We start from the raw sequence: 24161 nt of genomic DNA, 5'->3' as shown, positions 1-24161 counted from the left end.
AAACTCGGTTCTTTGGTAGACATGGACCACAGGTGTAGTCTTCATGGCCAAAGGTGGCATGTGTGTTGGTGGGGGGGAGGGAAGTAACGGCATCCTCAGGCTGCCCTTTAACAGTATGCACAAAGGATTTACTTTCTGCCAACAATTTCTCCAGTAATATTAAAGTAACTACCATTTCTACCAGGGAGTCACAGTAAGTGATCTAAATGGCAGCCTTTGGCGGGGAAATGCAGGGGGAGAGACTTGGTTTAGCCAGAGTCTTCCCCTCCAAATTACCTGATTTAAATAACCCCTTCCCTTTTTACGCTTCTGGCCTGGGGCCTGCAGGAGGCCTGACCTGAATCAGCTCTGTGGCCCTGGAGCTAAAAATAGGGCCCTCTTAGAGGGCTTGGTGAAGCAGAGTGTCTCAGCCTTTCTCTGTGTTTATCTCTGTCTGCCCTAAGATTGGAAAGCTGCCTATTTCTAGGTTGTTTTCATGTATATAATAATTTGCAAAGATATTTGTCATACCATTTGAATTCTTCCTGAGTGCCCTTGAACTTGCTTTTCAACAGTTGTGATTTAGCCTCGTTTCTCTTAACATTCCTTTGCTCTATAAAGCCCCAGCACCCTGGGCACCTTGCACTGAGGATTTTGCTTCTGAGTAACATCTTCAGATTTCCTGTGCTAATGAAATGTTTGTTAAAGGAGAAAAAACTAGAGACATGCCTGTCATTGTGTTTGATGTAAAATCATAAGCTTTATTCACTTATGTCTGCCACCTGTTGCTAGGTAAATGGCTATAAGACTAGCTTCGCTCTGCTAATGGCAGAAATGCCCTATCGGATGACACTGGATTACTCAGACTAATATGTTGATTCATAATAGCATCTAGCATAGCTTCTGTGAAGGAAGTGTTACTAAATGTCATTTGTTGAATGGGCAAAAAAATTGTGTGGTGGTTATTTTTGCATTTGGATAGTCCTTCCAGTACTGGAGGCTTAGAGTATGTAAGGATGGCTACTTTTTTGTAGTTCTTAAAGACAGCAGTGTTAGCATACTTGTTAAGCTGAAAGCCAGCTAGTATGCTGAAGACCAATGGGCATTGCTAACCTCACTTAGCGCCTTGTCAGAGTATCTGAATGTGAAGGGACCTGCTAGCTCTCCAGGCAGTTGTGCCTCTTGGTTCCGTGGATATAAATGAGCCTTGGCTGTTATCCAGAGAGACCTGTAACAGGTGCAACTGGAGCTTCCCTTTTCCTGAATTCTCTGCTCACCCTGAACATAAAGGAGACTCACTCAGTTGAAACTGTAACTCTTAAAGCTACTTTATAATAATAGAAATTCTCAAGAGCCCTGGATAGTAGTTTTGAGATGTTATTTTAAATGTCAGTTTCGTCCCTCCTACCTTGACCTTGCAGGGTAGCAGGAACACCTTCGTTTGAGACAACTAGTAGTAGAAAACAATTTTAATCTTTTTTAGCATGGTAAAGCATTAGAGACTGGCCAGAGGGTTTCAAACCAAAGCTTTAGACTTTTATTAAGACACAAAATGCCAGTAAGTTATTCTTTTGTTGAACTAGTTGTTTAACAGAAGACAACAGAGGCTGCAAAGTGAGAGGGTGTGGATCATCTTCGTAGTATGGCTTATTTCAGGTGGTGCTTTAAGATTTGGGGCAGAAGAGCACGTTTGAAAGCCACTGGGATGACAACACACAGAGACACGATTGCATCCTGTGTGCTGCTCCCTGGATGTTCTTTCCAGAATCGTGTAAGCCTGACAGCTGAGGATTTAAGAATGAGTGCCTTAATTTTTCTCAAACCATGGTGGAGTTACATTTATACATAAGGCAAGTAATTCAAAGTTACTGGGAAAAATCAATTTCTCTATTACAGGCATAAAGCCTCAAAGACTTATTTCTTTGTTGAAGTCACCTGTTCGTTCTCTTTTCCAACCAGCCGAGGATGAAGCTGAGCTCTGCGTAGCAGGGATTCTGTCAGCTCTGCTTCGTGACGAGCAAAGTAATAGTAGAGGGCTGGCCAGGAGAGGAAAGCGTAAGTTTACAAAAATTTCCCCAGAGGGATGGTCTCAGTGACCTAAAGGAGAAATGGTGACAAGCTCTCCATAGAGTGACATCTGACTTAAGAGGTACTGTTGTTGGTCTGTGTTATGCCGGCTCTCAGGTTAGTGGAAGAGGTGAGAGTGAATGCAGAGTTAGAAAGGGAGATGGAGACTGACCTCTGTTGGTGGGGAGGTTGTGTTGGGTGTGAGAGAAGGTACTAGGTCATAGCTTCATGACTTCTTCTGACAGAGAGCTTGAGAGTGTGCCGCTCTTTCCTCCACAGGTGCTGCACTCCCAGTCTCGCCATGTTGAAGTCAGGATGGCCTGCATTCATTACCTTCGGGAGAACCGAGAGAAATTTGAAGAGGTGATGTATAATCTTAAACATGTAATGGTGCCTTGACTTACAGGTACCTGTTGGCTGTTCAAGTGGTCTAGTGGGAATTTCACAGGTTGGACCTGATTGTAGGTTATGAAGAGAAACCTTATAAAAACGAACTGCTGTTTTGAATTCAAATTCAAATCCATAGTCAGCTGTGATTTTTTTGTTTGTTTTAAAGGCCATTTTGTGGTGTTCATTTATTCAGACATTTAGAAAGCTGCTGTGACAGATGGGTCACAGAGCTGTGGAGGCTGGCAGGGTGACTTGGGCGGGACCTGAGCACATTACTGGTGAGCTTTGTTTGACATGAGCAGGGAGGCTGACAGGTTTCCCTGGTTAGTGACCCCCTGGGAACTGTAAACAGTTGCAGACCTTGGAGTGTAAGAAATATACTGAGCATAGCTAATGTTGAGCCTCTGATTTTATCAGGAGGTATTTATAGATTTTTAATTTACAGGGGTCATCATTATGAACCACATATCAGAACATTGTAATTATATAAATAATGATTAGTAGTTAATAGAATGTAGTATAGTTAATTAGTACTTAACAGAATATCTTATCAACTGACTGTAATTTTCTTAGTAGTATGTAGTAGGCTGTGAAATAGATGCCACGGTGACCTATTTTTGTTTTATATTGAAAGCCTTGTAAGATTTACTAGTTATTGGTTTTATGATGTAGAATTATCATCTGACAACCTTTAGTGGTATTTTCTCCCCGTTGACTGCCAAAAGAACATTGACACTTTGCATGTAACTCAATTCTAAGACTTAATAGGTAAATAGTGTTTAAAGGTGCTCTTGGGTTGGAATTCCTATTTTTAAGCAAAATTTTTATTACTGGTGACATTTTTTTGGATACCATGTTTTAAGATGAACAGTAATATATTCCAGGAAGGAGAGTTACCTGCTTGATCAGAAGATTTGAAAACTTGTCTTATTTTAAAAAGCTGGTAATGTGGAGGCTAGATAAGAGAGTATTATGGTGGAGAGGAAGGTAGGGTAGAGAGGTGGTCTTTAACTGTTTGAAGAAACTACAAGTGAATTAGTTAATATTGGCTCCAGAGGGTAAAGCTCTGTTGACAGTAATGGAAATTGCCAGCATTTATTGAGCATTTCTGTCAGCAGGCATTGTTTTAAGTGCTTTGCATATATTTATTCAGCTCTTATAGTCTTAGGTGGTATGATCAGAGGTTGAAAGTTCTGAGGGGGAAAGTTTCGCTTTCTTTACAATGAATACCTCTACCAGTTTCTATTGACCAGAATTGGAAAAGACTGTCTAGGGTAGCGGAGAAGGCAATGGCACCCCACTCCAGTACTCTTGCCTGGAAAATCCCATGGGTGGAGGAGCCTGGTGGGCTGCAGACCCATGGGGTCGCTAGGAGTTGGACATGACTGAGCGACTTCACTTTCACTTTTCCCTTTCATGCACTGGAGAAGGAAATGGCAACCCACTCCAGTATTCTTGCCTGGAGAATCCCAGGGACGGCGGAGCCTGGTGGGCTGCCGTCTGTGGGGTCGCACAGAGTCGGACACGACTGAAGCGACTTAGCAGCAGTCTAGGGTAGAGGGGTGTGCCTTTTTATTGAAAAGGTTTAGTCAGGGGCCTAGGTAAGTACTTTCTGATTATTAAGAAGAATCAGTTGGATGCAGGCTTGTGTCAGACCACAGCCTAAGTCTCTTGCAACTTTGAATGGTTCTGTGGGGTTGTTTTATTTTTTTTAATTTTATAAATAATAAACTAATAGAGAACAGCAGTCTCTGATTGGTGGAATTTTTCAAATATGTGGCTGTTTTAGTGCAAGTATATATTTAAACTTAGGATACTTTTGGAAATTAGAGTATATCATCTATAAAAGAATTAATCTCTGTCTTAAAGGGCATTTAAAAGATTTTTATAGACCAAGCAGTATATTTTAATGTTTTTAAGTATATCACTTTGCTAAATTAACTGAGACTTTAATTGAAATAAAATTGAATTTGGTGTTTCAGATGAATGTCTTCTAGAGCTTTCTCAATTAAATTAGTGCAACTGCTATGAGAAAAGCAAAAAATGTAATCATATAGCTTGAATCAAATCAGATTTTTTTGTTTTTTTTCGTTAAAATAACAATGAGACAAGCTGGATTAGAAAAATGTTGTTGATTCTTCAAAATATCTTTAGCATGATTAGTTCCTGTCTTTGTTTTTAGTATAATTGATCTAAGAGACAGTGACTATTGATAGCTGTTAGGAAACTAATATTTCTTAGCTCTTGCATCTGTCTTTCGCTCAGCATTGGCCATTACCCAGTTAGTCTTTAAGTGCCGCTTCACTCACGTAAATGCTCTGCTGATGTCACCCGCTGAGCCATGCGCTGCCTCCCCGTCAGTCTGATAGCCCTCCTCTGCTCCTGGCACAGGCAGGCGTGCAGGCGAGCACCTCGCCCTGTGCTCACCCCGCCGGAGCGGAGCCGGAGCGGAGCCGCCCGTGCTTACTCTCCAGGTGATTCCCCTGCACTGCCGCCTGCTCAGAGGGTGCTGTCCTAGTGCCCCTCCAGATCCTGTCCGGGAAATGTCTCCTGACACTGTTTCCTTTTTAAATTCTGTTCGATCTTTATGATATTTTCTTAATATTTTGTACATATTTTCATAATTAGATTTTTTTCGGTGTGTTTGTGTGTGTGTGTATATATATATTACTGTTACAGCTGTATCCAAGGTTTGTGTAAACATTCAGTAATTCACAGTGAAGAAATTAACTTTTGATGGATTTCTAATAGGCCTTTTTCCCTTTTTGCAGTTTATAGAAGGGTCATTTGAAGAATATTTAAAACGTTTGGAAAATCCACAGGTATGTCGTAATCTGATATATTTCTATTTTTTTTATATATTAAATAATGTGTTCCAAATTCATTACAGTGTGAGGTTAAAACTGCAGTGTTTGTAGGAGTTTCCTTATACACAGTTCCTGCCTTAGGTGCACATTTAGTTGGAAGACAGCTGGTGCTGTGCCCTGTGCCGTGAGCGTTGCCTCGCTTGGGACAGAGTCAGGCTTTCTTGATCTGTCCTGACGACTCGTGAATGTAGTATAAAAGGCCTAAAATAACACTGCTGAGGATTTCCAGAGTGTGGTGTTGGTGTGTGTATGGGGCTTAGTGGACAGGATTCGATTGCTTCCTTAGGCAGCTGAAAAGACAGGTTGCATTCCCCTTAACACGGTCCGCGTGAGAAGTAGGAAGAGACTGTTGAGGGTTGAAGGGCAGCCCTTCCCCACTGACTCCCACTGCCAGCACTTTCTCAGTCACTTTGAAATTAAAAGAATTTTTCTGTTTGTAATTTTCTCTTCTCCCGCTGAGAAAACTAATGCTCTTTGTGTAAAAATCCAAATGTTAACGGAATGCCATGTAGAATGTTCCCTCATCCCCAGAGATAATCAGTTAGATTTAGAACGACAACAAAAGAAGACGCCAAGAGGAGTCACATGGGGAGGAAAGGGTATACTAACAGGAGTAAGGTGTTTGATCATCGTGCGGGGTCTCTTCAGTCCCCTGACGTTAATCTGAGTGCTTGTTGTGGGCTTAGAATGGCCAGGCCCCGGGGATGCAGAAGTCACTGGGCTTTGGATGCTGTTCTCAGGAGTGTCCCTGCAGTAGGGAAGAGTGTCTAGTACCAGCGAGAAAGCATGTGTGTCCTAAGAAGTATAGGTATGATGCTACAGTTGCTGCTGTTGTTCCATCACTTCAGTCATAATCTGACTTTTTGTGACCCTGTGGACTGTAGCCCGCTAGTCTCCTCTGTCCGTGGGGTTTCCCAGTCAAGAATGCTGGAGTGGGGTGCCGTTCTCCTCTCCAGGGGGTCTTCTTGACCCAGGGATTGAACCTGAGTCTCCTGCATTGGCAGGTGGATTCTTTACCACTGTGCCACCTGGGAAGCCTATGTCACAGATAGGAAAGATTAAACACCAGAATGTTAACAGTTCTCTCCAGCTATTACTGGTGATTTTTATTTCCTTTGTAAAAGATGAAGGGAACAACAAAGACCATTTATTAATTTTTAGTTAGAAAAAAAACCCCACGATATCATTTTATGGTAATCTTTGTGAGCAGTTCAGGTTCTTGGGCTGTGAGGGTCTGAGACAGGATAGAAGAGATATCCCAAGAGAGAAGGGGACAGAGAGGGAGGTGAGGCAGTGTAAACAGAATGGAGCTTGATTTGGGAATCTGCAGGGGATGGGGAGGGCAGGTTGCTGCAGTTTTGAGCACCTGGGAACAGGGTGTCTCCTTCCCAGGGTGCTGGCCAGCCAGATGTGTTATTCCCAGGACACTCCCCTCCCCACTCTGGGCAGACCTCCTCCAGATGTTGTAGGCACCTTCTGAACAGAACAGGTGTGTGTGCTTATTAGCAGTAAATACTTCTGTCTTTTTTCTCTTTCTCCCTGATACATGGAATGTATGAAACGAAGAGAGAAATGTAGTCAATTGATAAGCTCCATTGCCTCACTCAGTTCTCAGAGAAAGAGGACTCTCTCCTTTTTTCTTAAAAATGTCAACGGAGCATTTTGAAAAATGCCTCAAAAAGAATATATTTTTGTCAGCTTTACAGAGGTAAAATGGACATATAACAGATATTTTAAGTTTATAATTTGACGAAATCTGACAGATGCGTACAGCTGTGTGATCCCCCCACAGACACCGCACAGGGCATTTCCGTCACTCCCGAAAGTCTCTCATACCTTTTGGCAGTTGATCTCTACTCCTCCTGCACCCACCCATGTGCGAAGTTTTGCCTTTTCGAGACTCGAACAAATAGAATGATATAGTTTGTAGTCTTACATGTCTGGCTTCTTTCACTTAGCGTAATGGAAGCACCTTGAGATTCATCTATGTTGTCCTTTGTGTGACAGTTCATTTTTATTGCTGAGTGGTCATTCATTGTATGGATGTACTGCAACTTGTTTCAGCAATTTACAAGTTGATGGATATATGATTTCTTTCCAGTTTGCTGCTGTTATTAAAGCTGCTAAGAGTATTTGGTTGAAAGTCTTTCTGTGGACATATGCTTTCTTTTCTCTTAATTAATATTGTTAATATTATTGAGAGTGGAATTCCTGGGTCATATGGTAAATGCATGTTTAACTTAATGAGAAATTGCTAATCTGTTTTCCAAAGTGGCTATGCTACTTTGCTTTGTTATTAGCAATAATGAGAATTCCAGCTGCTCTGCATCTTCATCAACACTCAGTATTGTCAGCCTTTTAAAATTGTAGCTGTGTGGTGGTGTCTCGTGGTCTTAACTTGCATTTCTCTAGTAATGATGAGAATCTTTTCATGTGCTTATTGGCCGTCCGTATATCTTTGTTGGTGAAATGTCTTGCTTATAGAGTCTGTCTTTTATTATTTTGTGTTTGTTGAATTATAAGAGTATTTTATACCGAGTATAATAAATTCTGTACTGGATATATATTTTCCAGTACTTTCTTCCTATTTGTATCTTGTCTTTTAGTGTTCTTAATAGTGTCTTTTGAGGAACGAAAGTTTGCTTTTGATGACTATCTAAGAACACGTAAATTAGTGTTTTTGATACAGTATAGTTCTTTAGTTAAAATAGATTTTGTAGAAATGCTGGGCTCTTACCCACAATGAGGAAGTAGACTAAACGGAGTGTTGAGTAAGTAAAATTATAGCATTCAGGTAGAAGACAATGATAGAACATAAGTTAGAAAATTAAAATTGTTAGAGAAGGCAAGATATAATGGCCATTGTCTACTTAACCAGACTACAACAGAATTTATTCTGAAGATTAAATACTTACAAAATGATACCTTATTTGAGATGTAGTGTCTTGTTGACACTAGAAGTGATGCAATGCATTCCACACAAAATGGAGTAGCTTGGGTTTATGATCTCAGCAGATGGTTTCAGGGAAGGATTTCCTCTATACCAGAAGGTATTGCTTGTGGAGTTTATGAGAGGCTGTGATCGTTAGGCAGAGGCTTATTCTAATAAATCTATTTTAATGTATGGCACCTATTTCATTTTGAAAAACAGAGCCAACTTTTAAGATTTATTGAAGTGCAAAGTCTGTGGGGAAAGATGATCCTTTTCTGAGAGGATTTCAAATCATCATTCAAAATCCTTTCCTTATCTCGAACGTCTCTTCTTTAAAGATGAAAGTGGCAGCATTCATTTACTATAGTTCTTATTTTTAGTAACTCTTAGTATTGAGTCTTTACTAATTTCACAGGTAGTCTAGGAATACGTTCTCATGGTAAAAGATTTATTACAGAATGAAGAGTGAAAATCCTTACTTTTCCCCTCATCTTTAAATTCCTGTTTCCACTGTCAGTTTAGGATGTATCCTTCTAGTCCTCTTTCTGTGTGTATGTATCCATATATATTTATTTTGTTTTGCACAATAGGATTATTTTACTGACTTACTTTTCCACCTAATAGTCTGAGTGATCTTTCCAGGTCATTTCATAGGTGTATAGCTCATTCTTTTTGGTGATTGCATGATATTTCCATACATAGTTTGGGTGAATGATAAATTATTTAATTATTCCTTATCTATTAGTGAAACCTAGGGGCTATCTTTAGAAAATTTTTTTAAATTATTACAGATAGCAATAGTGGCCATCCTTGTTTATATACACTTTTGTGGACATATGAAATATTTCTTTAGGATAGTTTTATAGAAGTTGAATTGCTAGGTTAAAGAGTATTTAAATTTTTGATATATACTGGCCATTTCCTTCTGTAAAGCTTAAGGACTTAAAGTACTCCTTTAGTACTAGAACTTCTACCACATGTTAAAATGATTCCTGGTACACTGCTTTCTTTGTACCTTCGATTATTCTGAAGAGACCAGACCTGCCCGTTCTCACCCTTTCTGATCCTTGAGTTCTGCTTCTGGTCAGTATCCTGTTTTCTGGGCACATACTCTGTGCTGGGCTCTGTCCTGAGTGCTCAGTTAGAATCTTTGCCTTCTGTAAGTTCTCAGCTTAGAGATACTACTATGTCATCCTGCCACATCAATAGGAATTCTTATTCCAGCCCTGTTACTAAGGAGATTTGTTACCAAGACTTGGGCTACTTTTTAGTGTATGTTATAGCCCGTTTTATAAAAATATTTTTATAGTATTCTCAGTACTACTAATAATGAGCTCTTCGGGCCATTAAAGAGAATGCATTTGAGTCAGTTCCAGGATGAACCTAGAGCCAAGTAAGTCAGAAAGAGAGAAACAAATACTGTATATTAACGCATATATGTGCAATCTAGAAATATGGTACCGATGAACCTATTGCAGGGCAACAGTGGAGATGCAGACATAGACAAAAGATTTGTGGACACAGTGGGGAAAGGAGAGGGTGGGGAGAATTGAGAGAGTAGAGTGGAAGCATGTGTATATTACTGTATGTAAAATAGATGGCCAGTGGGAATTTGCTATGTGATGCAGGGAGCTCAAACTGGTGCTCAGTGACAGCTTAGAAGAGTGGGCTGGGGTGGGGGTTGGGAGGGAGTTTCACGATGTTGGGAACATAAATATACCTGTGATTGATTGATTTTGACATAATGGCAGTAGGCAATATAATATTGTAAAGCAATTATCCTGAAATTAAACAAATTAAAAATTAAAGAGCTCCTCTAGCTAATTAGTATATCATATAAAGATGTGTATTAAGGTATTGTAAAAAGTAGATGCTTATGGGCCAACGTTTTTTCTTCAATACAGGAATGGGTTGGACAAGTGGAAATAAGTGCCCTTTCTCTTATGTACAGGTAAGCCCTGTAATAACATAGGTAAACAAAAATAAAGCCAGTGGGAAATTAATATGTTCCACTCTAACAAAGTTGTTAAAATAGCAGAATCACTTAGGAACCTTCTAGAGAAATGATTTCCTACTTTCTCAAGGCTGGTAGCTTTGAATGGCTACTAGAACAAAGGCAAAGCACCATATTATCAATTTTACAACTTTTTGTCTGTTAGCAGATCAGATGAATGCTTTAGTTTTTCTTTTCAAAATGTCTTTATAAATTTCATCTCCATGATTTCTGAGGTTTTGAGTCTACTTTTAGAATTATATCTGAAGTTATGTATAAAATTTTATTTAAGATTTTACTATTTTAAAAGGATCCTTTTTACATAAGTATGTTCCAGCTTAATTCTCCGTTCCTGCCTTTTGCTTACTGCTCCTTCTCCAGCGCCTAGCATGTTGCCTGGTGTACTTGACTCTTGAGTGAATGAATGAACGAATGATTAAATCTCAATTTGTGAAGTGTATTTCATCAGAAATAATTTCTAAATGTTATTTTCAGGAAAGATTTTATAATTTACCAGAAACCAAATGTTTCTCCTTCACAAGTAACTGAAAATAATTTTCCTGAAAAGGTAAGAATTGTTCTAAGTTTTTCTAAAGGATTTATGTAAAGGAACCAAGTAAAGGAACCTGAGCTATAATTTTTCAGTGACTTTTTGAGTTTTTTTAAGTTCTTATTAATCATTCACAAGTTTTATTATTTTGTATTTGTTTTTCTACACAAATGTTGAACTCTATCGTGACGTTTTATTAGAGAAAAATAATTGAGATGCCAGTGTATGTGATCAACTAGACTATTACTGTTTTACATCAATATATACATTACATAGAAAAATAACTTGTGAAAATAGGTTCTACTGTTGCATCCAGAAACACTTAACTGTGATATATTTCCCATATCAGAGGTAGTTTACTGGCTAAGGTGTTATCTAGTCACAAAGCAGAAACAACTGAAAAATGATGTACAGCCTAGAAAGGGGGGAAAAAAACACCATGATTCATTACTAGAGAATTTTGTTTTCATGATCTGCATTGGGTTATCCAGGCCAAGTTGCAGTGTCTCGTCGCCACGTTTATGGTGGCAGGGGGAAGGGAACCGAGGTAAATACGCCTTTGTAAGGACTTGTGGGTGTCCGAGGCGCCTGGCTCTGGATCTGGCCTTTACAGTGTAGTTTTTGGAATATGACGTAGTCTAAGCAAAGTCAGTGTGTGTTGCTCTTTGCATAAGTGATCGATTATTTAGAAGGTACATAAAGCTGTAAAGCAGAAAAAAATGTACTTTTGATTCTGCTCCTTAGAGGTAAGCATTATTAAAGTTTTAGAATATTTTCTTATAGTCTTCTAACCCTTCTCTTTCAATAGTTGACATCATTTGTTCTTACAGATTGTGTGTGATTTTCGTGATCCAGTCAGCATTTCCCCAAGTCATTAGGAATTTCTGACTCATTGGCTTTGTAACATTTCAACATGTGGATGTACCATGACCACATTACAGCTTTAGGTTACTTCTAAAACAGTCTGCCTGGAAATTGATTTACTAGTAACTGAGGTATTAGAGATATAAGGAGCTGTGTTGGTGTTGTGTGTGAAGGGCTGAGTGTATTGTGTTTCCCCTTTCAGGTGTTGCTGTGTTTCTCAAACGGCAATCATTATGACATTGTCTACCCCATCAAGTACAAGGAGAGCTCGGCCCTGTGCCAGTGTGAGTATCGCCCTGGGCTGCTGCGGAGGTTCTCTTCCGAGGCTTCACGGTCTTAGGCAAACAACTCTGGGAAGATACACTGTTCTGTTGTGTAAAAATGTATTTCCGAGAACTTTAGGTTACCAAAAATCTAAACGCTCGAATAAAAACTTGTTTCAATAGGAAAAAGGCGCTAGTAGATTAGAGTTTGGCTTGTAAATACTAAGTTATATTTTCCTGTGGTAATTAATATCATTCATCAAGATTTGTATGTTTTTATTTTTTTTTATTTTTTATTTTTTTGATTTGTGTGTTTTTAAAGCTTTTAGTGCATAGCTTGAAAATCTCAATGATTCAGGAAATCAGTATTTGGTTGTATTTGTCACTTGACCAGGGTTTCTTGACCTTGGCACTATTCATATTTAGGGCACATAATTCTTTGTTTTGGGGGTTGTTGTGGGCATTGTAGAATGTTTAGCATCTATTATATAAGGCAATAGTGGGGCTTCCCTCGTGGCTCAAATGGTAAAGAATCTGCCTGCAATGCCGGAGACCTGAGTTTGGTCCCTGGATCAGGAAGGTCCCCTAGAGAAGGGAATGGCAACACACTCCAGTATTCTTGCCTTGAGAATTCCATGGGAGGGGAGCCCGTGAAGTCGCCAGAGTTGGACACAACTAAGTGACCTTCTGACATGCCAGTAGAGCTCTCTCCCCCATGTGACAACCACAGATGTCTCCAGACTTTGCCAGGTGTTTCCTGGGAGGGTAAAACCTCTCCACCTCTCCCAGTTAAGAATTACTGCTGTGGCAGGGCCTTCCTCCCTTCTTTATCTCCTTTATCATCTGTTCTGACAAAGTGCATGTACATGACTCATACGAAGCACTGTGCTAGGCATATGACAGCTTTTCCCCCCTGTTCTTTAGCTAAGGGGGACCGGGACAGACAGCACGTGATGCTTACCTTTTCAAAGCTGGAATGTCCAGCTTTTGATTGACTGGGAGAGGCAGAGAACATAGCCCAGGATACAGACAGCCAAACTTCACATCTCAATTTAAAATTTTACGTTACTTGTATTTAATGTATTGACATATTTAAAGCTAACAGTAATACAAAAAGGTATCACAGCTGTGGGCCAAGGCCGAGAAAATTGAACATGCGCAGTGAGCAGTGACTGACTGTGGTCGCACACACTGTGCGAAGCCTCTGCACTGTTGTCATATTTAATCCTAGCGCAGTGAAGTGCTCTTACCCCAGCTGCACACAGGAAGAGACTGAGAACTAGAGAGGTCACACCACCTACCCAACCTGAAGAGGCTTGGGTGGAAGACTTAAGGAACACCAAATGTGCTAGAAAGAAGATACCTTTTCATAATGGACTAAAAAGAAACCATTGTAAAATGTATTCTCAGCAACCATGGAAGCATATTGAGACAACGTTTCTGCTTTCCAAAAAGAGGAAAACAAAAACAAAAACAAACCCACACTCCAGAAAACAGAGAGATGTATTACCAGATGCTCACAATCTCTGCCTGGAGTTCAGGACTCGCATTTGGTTTAATTACAGTAAGCCTTACCAAAACAAGTGCACTAAGAATTCATCACAGTGGTGTCTACCCCTCAACCGAGTCCCCAAGAGACCCTCTTTCTCACCATCTTGTATCTACCTCAGTATCATCCAGACAACAGGCAGTGATAATTTTGAACTAACTAACTGCAAAGACAGAAGTCTAGTTGCTCTCTAGGTAATTTTCTGATTAAATTGTGTTATTGATCGTGAGGTGTTAAAAGGTATTTAGTTAGGGTTGTAGGAGCCTGGGCGTCTCAGTTTTATGTTAGAACATAAAATTAATGCTGTGTAACATCTCTTTCTTGTTAACTGCAGCTCTGCTTTATGAATTGCTGTACGAGAAGGTATTTAAAACTGACGTCAGTAAAATCTTGATGGGCCTAGATAGCTCTGAAGTAGCGGATGAAGACAACAGTGAAATATCAGATTCAGAAGATGACAGTTGCAAGTAAGAGTGACTTTGTCCTAAAGTACCATTGTAGTGCCATACAAGGAATCAGTTCAGTAAACGTTTTTGTATGGAGTTGCCTCACTTAGTGAGGTATTATGGTATTTCTAAAGTACAGCAATCTGCAGTAGAAGTTTCTTTTTTCCTGCCACTACTGTTACCTCATTTCTATTATTATGGGACTGTTTCTTTTGGAATTTGATTTTTTGTTTGTTTATTTTTGTTTGTTTTTGCTAAGCATCTATTTCTGTGTAATCATGATGCATATATCTCTGAAATAGATTTGGTTCTACCTGTGTGTGGGGGGGGTACTTCCGTCATAGCTCAGTTGGTAAAGAATCTACCTGGGTGGGAGACCTGGGTTTGATCCCTGGGTCGGGAAGATCCCCTGGAGAAGGGAAAGGCTACCCACTCCAGTATTCTGGCCTGGAGAATTCCATGGTCACAAAGAGCTGGACACAACAGAGCGACGTTCATTTCATATGTGCGTATATTCTAAAGTTTTCAGGTTAGGCTGTCAATTGCTTACATAACTGGTGATGAAAAATGGCCGTTTTGATTTCCTTGACCTCCTTTTATTGTTTCCTTTCTTAGATAATGCCTCTGTTTCTTTTTATATAATACAAATCCCAAGTTGGAATATAAGTGTATGTGAACAGCCCTGGATAATAATGTTATAGTTTGTTTATGGTGTGAATAAGCACCTTTTAACTTAGAGTCTGAAACTTATTTTTCTTTTCCACTTAAGACATACAAGGTAGTGGCTAAGAGCTTGGGCTGTGGACATTCTGACCTGGTTTCATTCCTGGGTTCCTGCCAACTAACTGAACTTAGGTTAAGTTGCCTAAAACCTCAATCCCATAGATATAAATGAGGATATGTCAATATTTCTTTAAAGTAGATAATTTATAAGAATTAAATGAGATGTACACGTACAATGCACAGCCCAGTTCGTAGGTACAGTGTCCAATGTGTATGAGTTTTTATCAATGATATTAAGAAATGTACTTTGTATGTTCTAAGAACCAACCGATTTCATCCTCAGTGAAGCTAAAAGTATATTATTCATTTTGTATGAGAGTATGAAAGTATCCTATGCTGTTATGTACTGTGAAACTAGAGGAAGATGAAATTAAGCCTCAGGATATCTAATTCTTTATTAAAGACTTATAAAATATATCTCCTTGTATCTGTAATTCCAGGCATTTCTTGAATTAAATGGTTGATCCTCATTGAAAGTTTGATTGACTACTATTTCTACATAAGAAAGAAATGAGTCAGATTAAAATCTGGGTCTACCATTGTAAATTAATCCTAGAATTGATTAAGTGACTTTGCACAGATGGAAATTGTGCTGCATGGTTTTCTCCAGGTGTCCAGTAGGATTAAGGCATGTTACTGAACATACGGGAAGTAAGGAGGGAGAATGAATGACTCGCTTGTTTAACTTAATCACCATGAGTTGACGTGGGGAGACTTGAGCACATGCCCTGTGGTTGGTGCTGCTGGTGGCTTTAGCACAACTGGGTCTGGGATAGCAGCTGGCAGGTGAAGCAGGTGAAGTGTGGAGTAGAGGCTAGTAAACTTGTAGAAGTTTACCAGGGATGGTGTGCACATTGTCATGATCAGTTTTCCTTTTTATACTGCATTACTGTGGCCCTGGGAACATGGAAGCCTTTCTGATTAATTTTTTGTTGCATTATTAAGGTTTCCTTTACTAGTGTCATGTCTGGCTTAGGGAAGACAGAGCTTCATTTATGGGAGAATGCTCGGTAATCATGGCAAGATAGATAGGCCTGGCATGGTAACGAGGTAATAGACTTATATGCATATACATATACACACATGTACATTGGGTGTGTGTTTACATATACTTACGCACACTTCAGTTTGTTTCAGCTCCTTGGAATATAGTTTTGACTTTGTGCACTATAACTCTTGAGATTTTTCTGTGAGGTTAGAGTAAGTGAATTGTGTACGAACATGTTTGTACTCCTCATGATATCTGTATTTCTTCCTTTGTAGGAGTAAACCTACCACTATTAATGATGTGAATGGATTTAAATCTTTGTCAAGTGATCAGGTATTTTTATTTAATGGTTTTTAACTATTCTCTTCAATATAAGAAAGCATACGAGTTTATAGCCTTATTATTTTTCTCTTTTCTGGTACATTTTCAATAGAGTCAGGATCATCTCGTAAGACATTTTTTTGGTGACTTCCTAATTTTTAAAGCTTTCTTCTTTTGATTTTTTCTCTTATACATATCTGAAACACATATTTAAAGCATTTCTATGTTGATTGGGCTTCTTGACTTTGTTTACTTAGCACCCGAAAAGCAATGGAAACTCTCCTAGCCTTCCTTTGTCTAGAAAGGTTCTTAAGTCACTCAGTCCAGCAGTCTATAGAAATGTGGAATATGAAATTTGGCTAAAGTCTAAACAAGGTGAGTTTAAAAAAATCTGTATTTTCCAAAAATTTGCTTTGAGGCCCTTGAAAATGATTGCATCAACTTGCTATTATGCTGATATTCTTTACAGCTCAACAAAAACATGATTATTCCATTGCTGCTGGCTTACAGTATGAAGTTGGAGATAAATGCCAGGTAAGTGATTATGTAGAGGAAGAAAAGATTTTACTTGAAATCTTATTTATTCTAATAGGAACTAAAAAACAGCTCAATTTTGGATGTGTTGTTAATTTCAGAATATATTTTATCATGTATACATTTTAATAGTTAAAAATATTTAACTTTTGAATACATTACCAAAATCATGTATATCTAAAACTGTGCGACCCTCCACATGATCTTTAAAGGAGTTCAGTCTTTGATAGTACTTGCTTCAAAGATGTAGCAGTAACCTTTTAGAATTTTAGATATTTTCATTATAGCTGGGCTTCCCAGGTGGCGCTGGTGGTAGAGCCCGCCTGCCAGTGCAGGAGACGTAAGAGACGTGGGTTCGATCCTTGGGTCGGGAAGATCTCCTGGAGGAGGGCTTGGCAACCCACTCCAGTGTTCTTGCCTGGAGAATCCCATGGGCAGAGGAGCCTGGCAGGCCACAGTCCATGGAATTGCAAAGAGTCTGACACAACTGAAGCAAGTTAGCAGCGTACTTCACAGCCGTAACAGTAACATTTTAGAATTTTAGATATTTTCATTATAGCTGGCAGATAATGTACTGAAATTGATTCAGACTTGACACTACAGGTCAGTTTGGTTTATGAAAGTCATCCTGGAAAATTTTGATATAACACGTAGTTCTTTGTTGGATTGAAAAAAGAAAGTGAATAGTTAGAGAAGTTTTGCCTTTTACTTTGAATAAGCTGCTGCTCTGGGCTTACTGCAGCTGACTGTTAAAGGGGAAATGTCTGCAGACATTTTTGGTCATTACAGCTGGGAAGGTACTACTGATACCTAGTGGGTAGAGGCCAGGCATGGTGCCAGACACCCTAGAATGCCCAGGACACCCCCTCTTCCCGCCCTCCCCACCCCCCAACACACACAGCAAGGAGTCATCTGGTCTAAAGTGTTACTAATGCCAAGACTGGAGAAACTTCTATGAAAAAATATTACTCTTTCTAAAACAGAAACAACCCCTATACATCAAAAATATTGTTATTTGGAAGATAATTGTCATCAAGAATGGTTCTCATCAAAAAGTGTTACCTTTTAAAAACTATTTTGAAATAGCCATTGACAGACATTTCTTCTTGACTTGTGGAGGAAATAGTCATTCCTTGATGATAAAGTGGTTTGTGTAAAGTGTCTGGGGGACCAGGATTGTTTCTGGGTATCAGTGACAGACTTTACCTTAAGAACTTTCAGTAGTGTTCTGCTTCGAGGGTATTTTGAAAGGAGAGGAAGAAGAGGATGTGATTCTTTTAGGGTTGTCAGAGATGTGCTCTAAGCACAGAACCGAATCTGGGAATCTTTTACTATAGTGATTTGGGGAACTTGGCAGAGAACAAAAGAGAAGAGGTGAAGAGAAAGTACTTATTTTATACTCTGTCACTAAAATTGTTTTATTCATTATTTTAAACCGAACATATTTCATTTGAGGTTTCAGTTTCTTTTGTCAAGTAGATGCTCTTGATAAAGCAGACGGTAAAGCAAGTACTTGTTTTAACTTTTTCCATTTTAGAGTATTTTCCTTTTCTACTACTTGACTATTTAACTTGAATAAAATTTAATTAAAATTTTATTACGGAAAGTGTGAAAGTGAAAGTGTTAGTCGTTCAGTTGTGTCTGACTCTTTGCAACCCCATAGACTGACCATAGCCCGCCAGGCTCCTCTGTCCATGGGGTTCTCCAGGCAAGAATACCGGAGTCGATTGCCTTTTCCTCCTCCAGGGGATCTTTCCGACCCAGGGATCAAACCCACATCTCCTGCATTGGCAGGTGGACTCTTTACCGTCGGAGCCACCAGGGTCTCTGACTCAAAGATGACTTTATTTACTCAAGTAAGCATGTAAATGTAGTTTCAATTTTAAATAAAAATTAGCTTCAGAAACCCTTTTTTATTGTTAAACTCTTGAGGAGAGGGAAGCAGTACCCTGCTGTGACCAAAGAATGAAATCTCAGCTTGAGGACTTGGAGTGGGCGGCTGCTGTCCTTCCGCCTCTGGCCAGGGAGGGTGCCTGTACTGTGCTGTTTTAGTACACAGCCAGGAGCTCTGGTGTTCTCGAGTTCTGGACCCAGGCCCCTGTGGGTGCTGAGGTCTAGTGACACTGATACCTGGAGGAGATGGCTTTGAGCAGGGCTGTGTCCATCCAGCTGCCGGTGCAGGGTCGGGGGCGCCCTCTGGCAGAAGGAAAGCAAAAGGCCGACTCTGCTGGCGTGATGCGCTGTTGTGTAATAACCATCTGTATGTTAGAGAAGAGACGATGCGTCTATTTTTAGGGAGCAAAAAGGTCACATTTACATATTACAATGTTTTAAATATTGGAAAAGTGAGAAGATAATATAATTTTCATAACAGGTGCTCGCCTTTGTTGAGTGGTTGCTGTGTGCAGGCTGGTGTCCTTTATCTGTATCATGTGTGCCTCACTGCACCTCCATGGTGCCTGTGATGTAGAGACTATAATTAGCCCCATCTTGCATATGAGCACTGTGAAGCTCGAGATAAGTTACTTGCCCGAGGTCATATTGCTGCTGAGTAGAAAAGTGGGACCTGGAATCCTAGTTTGTGTATGGTGCCACAGCCCTGCCTTCAGAACCTTGACAGTTTGGAAAAAGCATGGAAAAGTAAGCAAAGGAAAGTATTTTGGAAGGAGATGCACAGGTCTGGGAGGCCAGAGGCATTACGGTGCACTCTTTTGAACTTAGTTTTGTCTTTAACTACGTAGGCTTCTTTACGCTTTAGTTGAAAGTGAAATGGCGGTTTAAAAACGAATCATTGATGCTAAAGCATCAGGTGACTGATTTTTCTTTGCAAATTTGTTCCAACAGGTTAGGTTGGATCACAATGGAAAATTTTCTAATGCAGACTTTCAAGGGGTTCACTCTGAGAATGGGCCAGTTTTGGTCGAAGAACTTGGAAAGAAGTACGTACTGTTTGCAGCTAAGGTGTTAATTCACTCTCTCTTCCACTTAGCCTGATGTAATCATGAGCATTTCTAAATGTCCCTGTGTATTTACAAATTCAGTTAAATGTGTTGTGGGTGTATACAGAAATATACTTGTTTAGATCTCTTACAAAAATAGTTTGAGTTCAAATTTAGTGTTTATGTGTTCAGGTATTTTAAATAAAAGATACTTATTTCATTGCTTACTGTTTAAAATATGCCATTCTTCACTAAGGCAGTTTGGAAAATTAACTCTATTGTAACTGAAGCTTTGGAGGACAGGGGTTGTATTCATCTCTGATTTCATTCATTGCTGTCTTGCAGGTAGTTTTCAGTAAATGATTATCTGGTGGAGTGAAATACTTGCTATGATACAGTGTTACTTTAGAGCAACTTTTGTTCCAGCTGTTGCAGCCTTTATTTGAGGGAAAGGTAGTAAGCTGTACCTGGACTTGACCCTGGAGAGTTTCAGACATGCACAGCTGAGGAGGGTAGTCAAGTGAGCCCCAAGACAACTGTCACCCTAGTTTCGTAGCTAACAGCAGGCTTGGCCGTCTGATCTCTTCTCCCTAACCCCTTAAAGCAGAAGAAAGGAGCAGAATTGGAATATTTGAAAGTAAATTCCAGACGTCACACCATTTCTCATAGGTGCTTGTGTGTCCGTGTGCGTCTCTAACACAGTCAAGGCTTCTCCATTCCCCGTCCTTAGCTACAGTACTGTCATCACACCTCACAGAATGGTTTTCTTGCCTTCCTTATCTAATCTTTCGCTTAGATTGTGATTAAGACCTCTCAATCTTCTGTTCTTTTAGGTTAGAAAATATGTTTTTGACCTTTGTCATTTGATTATAATTACATGTGGATTGCTGAATGCTTTGTACTTTATAGTATGTTTTTACTATAAGAACTAAAACTGGAAATTCTTAGGTAAATTGAACATAAAAGATTTATGTGGAATACTTAAGTGCACAGTCTCAGTAGAGTACTTTGGGTCACTTCAAGTCTTTTTCTTCTTCTTAAAGATACTCACCGAAGAACCTCAAACCGCCTCCCTCAGAAAGCTGGAACACAGTGTCAGGGAAGAAGATGAAAAAACCTCCTTCGGGACAGAATTTCCATTCTGGTAGGAGCTCATCAAGTTAGTCTTCCTTTGGGGGAGGGAATGGTACTTGGAGTTGACAGTAGGAGGAGAGTTACAAAGTATTTCTGGCTTTGTGTCATAGACATGGATTACAGAGGGCCAAAGAACTCAAGCAAGCCAATAAAAGCCCCGTCAGCTCTACCTCCTCGCCTCCAGCACCCTTCGGGAGTGAGACAGCATGCATTCTCCAGCCATTCTGCTGCGTCACAGTCTCAGAAAACCTCGAACGAGCACAAAAATCTTAGCAGAACACCCTCACAGATCATAAGGTAACCTTCCTGAATGCAAGAGAGCTGGAAGTTAAGTGAGCCAGCATTTCTTATTTGCTGTGTTACATGCGTTTAGAAAGTTACAATTTTTTGTTCATGTACTTGTCTATAGACAACCTTAAGAGTATTGTTGATAAAATAATGTGAGGATTTCAGTTCTTCATTACTCTCTCATCACACAAATCAAAGTAATTTTGTCGTTTAAGACATTTTGATTTTTTTATTTTTCACACAACAGCAGGATACAAATTGTATTCGAGTTACCATAGATTCTAAACCAGGAGACACTGGAACATATCTAGGGACATACAGTGAGGTGCAGAAATTTCATGGTCTAAAGGTATTGAAATCATACAGAGTCTGTTCTCTTATCACGGTGGAATTCTATTGGAAATCAATATCAAAAGATGTTTGAAAATAACCCACATATTTTCAGAGAATGAGATGGTTGGATGGCATCATTGACACAGTGGACGTGAATTTGAGCAAGCTCTGGGAGACAGTGAAGAACAGGGAAGCCTGGTGTGCTGCAGTTCATGGGGTTGCAAAGTCGGACACGACTTACCGACTGAACAACACATACTTTCAAGTGCAGTGTGACATTTACTAAGAGAGATCTTTGACTTAGCCATTGAAAGCCTCAGTAAAGTTAAAAGACTGAAAAACACAGAAGGTGATTGCAGAGAAGAAAGCATTTAAATGAAAAATTAATATCAAAATGAGAAATTAATTTCAGTGATACTTTTAAAGCCCCATGTATTTGGAAACTGAATGTCCACTTTCAAATGATGGGTGTATCTAAGAAGCTAAAAGCAGGAAAATTAGAAAATATTTGTAGCAGAAAAAGAACAGAATTTATCAGAATTTGTTGCCTGAAGCTGAAGCTGCTCAGTGCAGCTAAATACAATGTGGAATCTTGAATAAAGTATGAAGACAAATAATGGACACTAACATAAAATTTTGTGAAATTTGAACAAAATCTAGTTAATAATACTGAACATATTAATTTTTTTTTTTTTAACAACATAGTACTTCTTTATATTCTCAGGATTGGATTAGAAATAAGACATCTTTATTTTTGAATAACTTTTTCCAGTGATTTAGATCTTATCCTAGACAGATCTTCTCCTGGCACTGCATAGTTTTCTGGTAGTCTGTAATGTGTTAAATACTGAATTCCAGCTTGCACTCCTAGTTCCCTGCGGGGTGAGGTTAGTTTCTTTTATATATGAACTTAAATCAGCCAAAACGGTCAGCTTGCTTTGTTCTGGTAGGTTATGACTGTTTGCGGTCATGTGTCTAATACTGAACAGGTTATTGTGATCTTGAGTTACCAGCATTCTGACTGAATGTGCAGAGGCATGTGCTTCTGAGTATAGCTTCCGGGTCATGGTTTCCTGTGTTGTTGATTTAATTTTCCCTAATCTGCTTTTCCTCCGAGTAGCTTATGGAGCTATAGAGTAGGGAGAAAGTGTGTCTTAGGTGGAGGCCGTCCTCTTCCTGCAGCCTTGGCCGTGTCTCCTATGGGTGCTTGTGGCTGATACCTTCCCTAGCCAAGGTCAACCTTCCCAATTACCTGAGCAGCTGTGTGACTGGCTTATGTGCTTGCCAAGCTCTGGTCTTCAGTTTCTTTATTTTTGGCTTTTGGGCATTTCCCTTTCTTGGGAATGTCCTTAACACTTTGCCATTGAAGATAGTTCATGTACCATCTTTAAGACAGAGGTGTAGGTTCTTAGGCTGACATGATGCCAATACTGTGTAGTTTCCTGGGGCTGTGGTAGCCTGGTACCCCAGACAGGCTTAAAACAACAGAAGTGAGTTACAGTTCTGGAGGCTGGAAGTCTGAAGTCACGCTGTGGTAGGCCCCTGCCCTCTCGGAAGGTTCTAGGGGAGAATCTCTTCCAAGCGTCTCCTGCTTTTGGTATTGTCCACAGTCCTTGGCCATCCTTGGCTTGTGGATGTAAGTCTCTGCCGCCATCATCACATGTTCTCCCTGGGTATCTCTCTTGTAGTAAGGAACCAGTTATAGTGGGTGTCAGGCCTACCCTGCTCCATAGTGACTTCATTTTGATGTGAATACTCGTGCAGAGACCCTGTTTATAAAGTCACATGCACAGACCCCAAGGGGCAGGACTTGAACATACATTTTTGGGAGACACAGTTGCAATTCATAACTCATACCAATACCTCACATCCATTACACTTTTCTTTTTATTTGAACAAACTATTTAGGATAGAAAATTGATATCGTTCAAAATCCAAAACACTCAAAAATTTGTTCTGATAATTCTCCTTGCCGTCCCCATTAATCCAAATTGTCTGGCTTCCTTCTGCAGTTGTTGTTGTTCAGTCACTAAGTTGTGTCCAACTCTTTGTGACCCCGTGGACTACAGCACGCCAGGCTTCCCCGTCCTTCACCACCTCCCAGAGCTTGCTCAAACTCATGTCCATTGAGTCGGTGATGCCATCCAACCATCTCATCCTCTGTTGTCCCCTGCTCCTCCTCCCCTCACTCTTCCCCAGCATCAGGGTCTTTTTCAGTGAGTCAGTTCTTTGCATCAGGTGGCCAGAGTATTGGAGTTTCAGCTTCAGCATCAGTCCTTCCAGTGAATATTCAGGGTTGCTTTCCTTTAGGATTGACTGGTTTGATCTTCTTGCTGTCCTAGGGACTCTTAAGAGTCTTCTCCTTCTCTTTCTGCAGAGGCAGTGTTAACAGATTCTTGTGTATCCTAAGGGCAGGGATATTTTCATGTGTAAAAAGTATGTATGTATTCATAATCTAATTGTCCAGAAATTCTAATGAGAACAGATGATTAAAAATCAATCATAAGAAAGAATTACCTCATGTCTCAAGGGTGGTCAGTACATACACAGCCCTGAGAAATGGCCTGACTACAGAGTGATCAGGGCCTTGCGTTCTTGGCACATCCAGTGATGGTGGGCAGGGGTGATGGGGGCCTGTGGTGGGTTACCTCCCCCAAAAGATGGAACTGATGCCCTTAATTGCCTAGTTGTGGCTTAAGTCTGACATGTGGATACTGAGCAGACTCCACTAGCATCTGAAGTCTTATCACTACAGGCAGACTACCTAAGAGGACCAAGTACAGAGACACCAAATGGCTGACTTAAATGCACTTTTGTTTACCACAAGCTGAATTTCTATCCAGTGTATTTTCCAGTGGTTTATCCAGTTTGATAGGAATTTGAATGATCATACAGATGTTGTCCTTTTCTTGTTTGTGTTAGGCATATGTTACTTGGTATA

The 24161-nt window shown here is 39.9% G+C and overlaps 1 protein-coding gene and 1 long non-coding RNA gene across 9 annotated transcripts in view; one reads left to right on the top strand and one right to left on the bottom strand.

Annotated features, from left to right (window-relative positions):
• OTUD4 (OTU deubiquitinase 4) overlaps positions 1-24161 on the top strand; it is a 40890-nt gene that overhangs the window by 2525 nt on the left and 14204 nt on the right. For 5 of the 8 annotated variants that reach the window (XM_081544192.1, XM_081544194.1, XM_081544195.1 and 2 more), the window contains 12 exons: positions 2326-2409; positions 5208-5258; positions 10140-10186; positions 10724-10796; positions 11845-11926; positions 13789-13921; positions 15947-16004; positions 16250-16367; positions 16462-16526; positions 19371-19465; positions 20509-20609; positions 20710-20896. In XM_081544192.1, coding sequence (XP_081400318.1) covers positions 2326-2409; positions 5208-5258; positions 10140-10186; positions 10724-10796; positions 11845-11926; positions 13789-13921; positions 15947-16004; positions 16250-16367; positions 16462-16526; positions 19371-19465; positions 20509-20609; positions 20710-20896 — 1094 coding nt within the window. Of the gene's footprint in view, positions 1-1938; positions 2129-2325; positions 2410-5207; positions 5259-8380; positions 9629-10139; positions 10187-10723; positions 10797-11844; positions 11927-13788; positions 13922-15946; positions 16005-16249; positions 16368-16461; positions 16527-19370; positions 19466-20508; positions 20610-20709; positions 20897-24161 lie in introns of those variants that run through there. The other 3 variants (XM_081544198.1, XM_081544197.1, XM_081544200.1) reach the window with 3 other exon arrangements.
• On the bottom strand, positions 1494-9396 carry LOC145527003 (uncharacterized). The gene is made up of 4 exons (XR_014069396.1): positions 9251-9396; positions 2219-2379; positions 1915-2076; positions 1494-1763 (listed from the first exon to the last, which is right to left on the bottom strand). It is a non-coding gene; the product is annotated as an uncharacterized LOC145527003 (long non-coding RNA).

This window comes from Giraffa tippelskirchi, chromosome 11, assembly GCF_054371585.1.
Source record: "Giraffa tippelskirchi isolate mGirTip1 chromosome 11, T2T-mGirTip1v1.2.pri, whole genome shotgun sequence".
NCBI lineage: Eukaryota > Metazoa > Chordata > Mammalia > Artiodactyla > Giraffidae > Giraffa > Giraffa tippelskirchi.
This window is presented reverse-complemented; position numbering and strand designations above follow the sequence as displayed.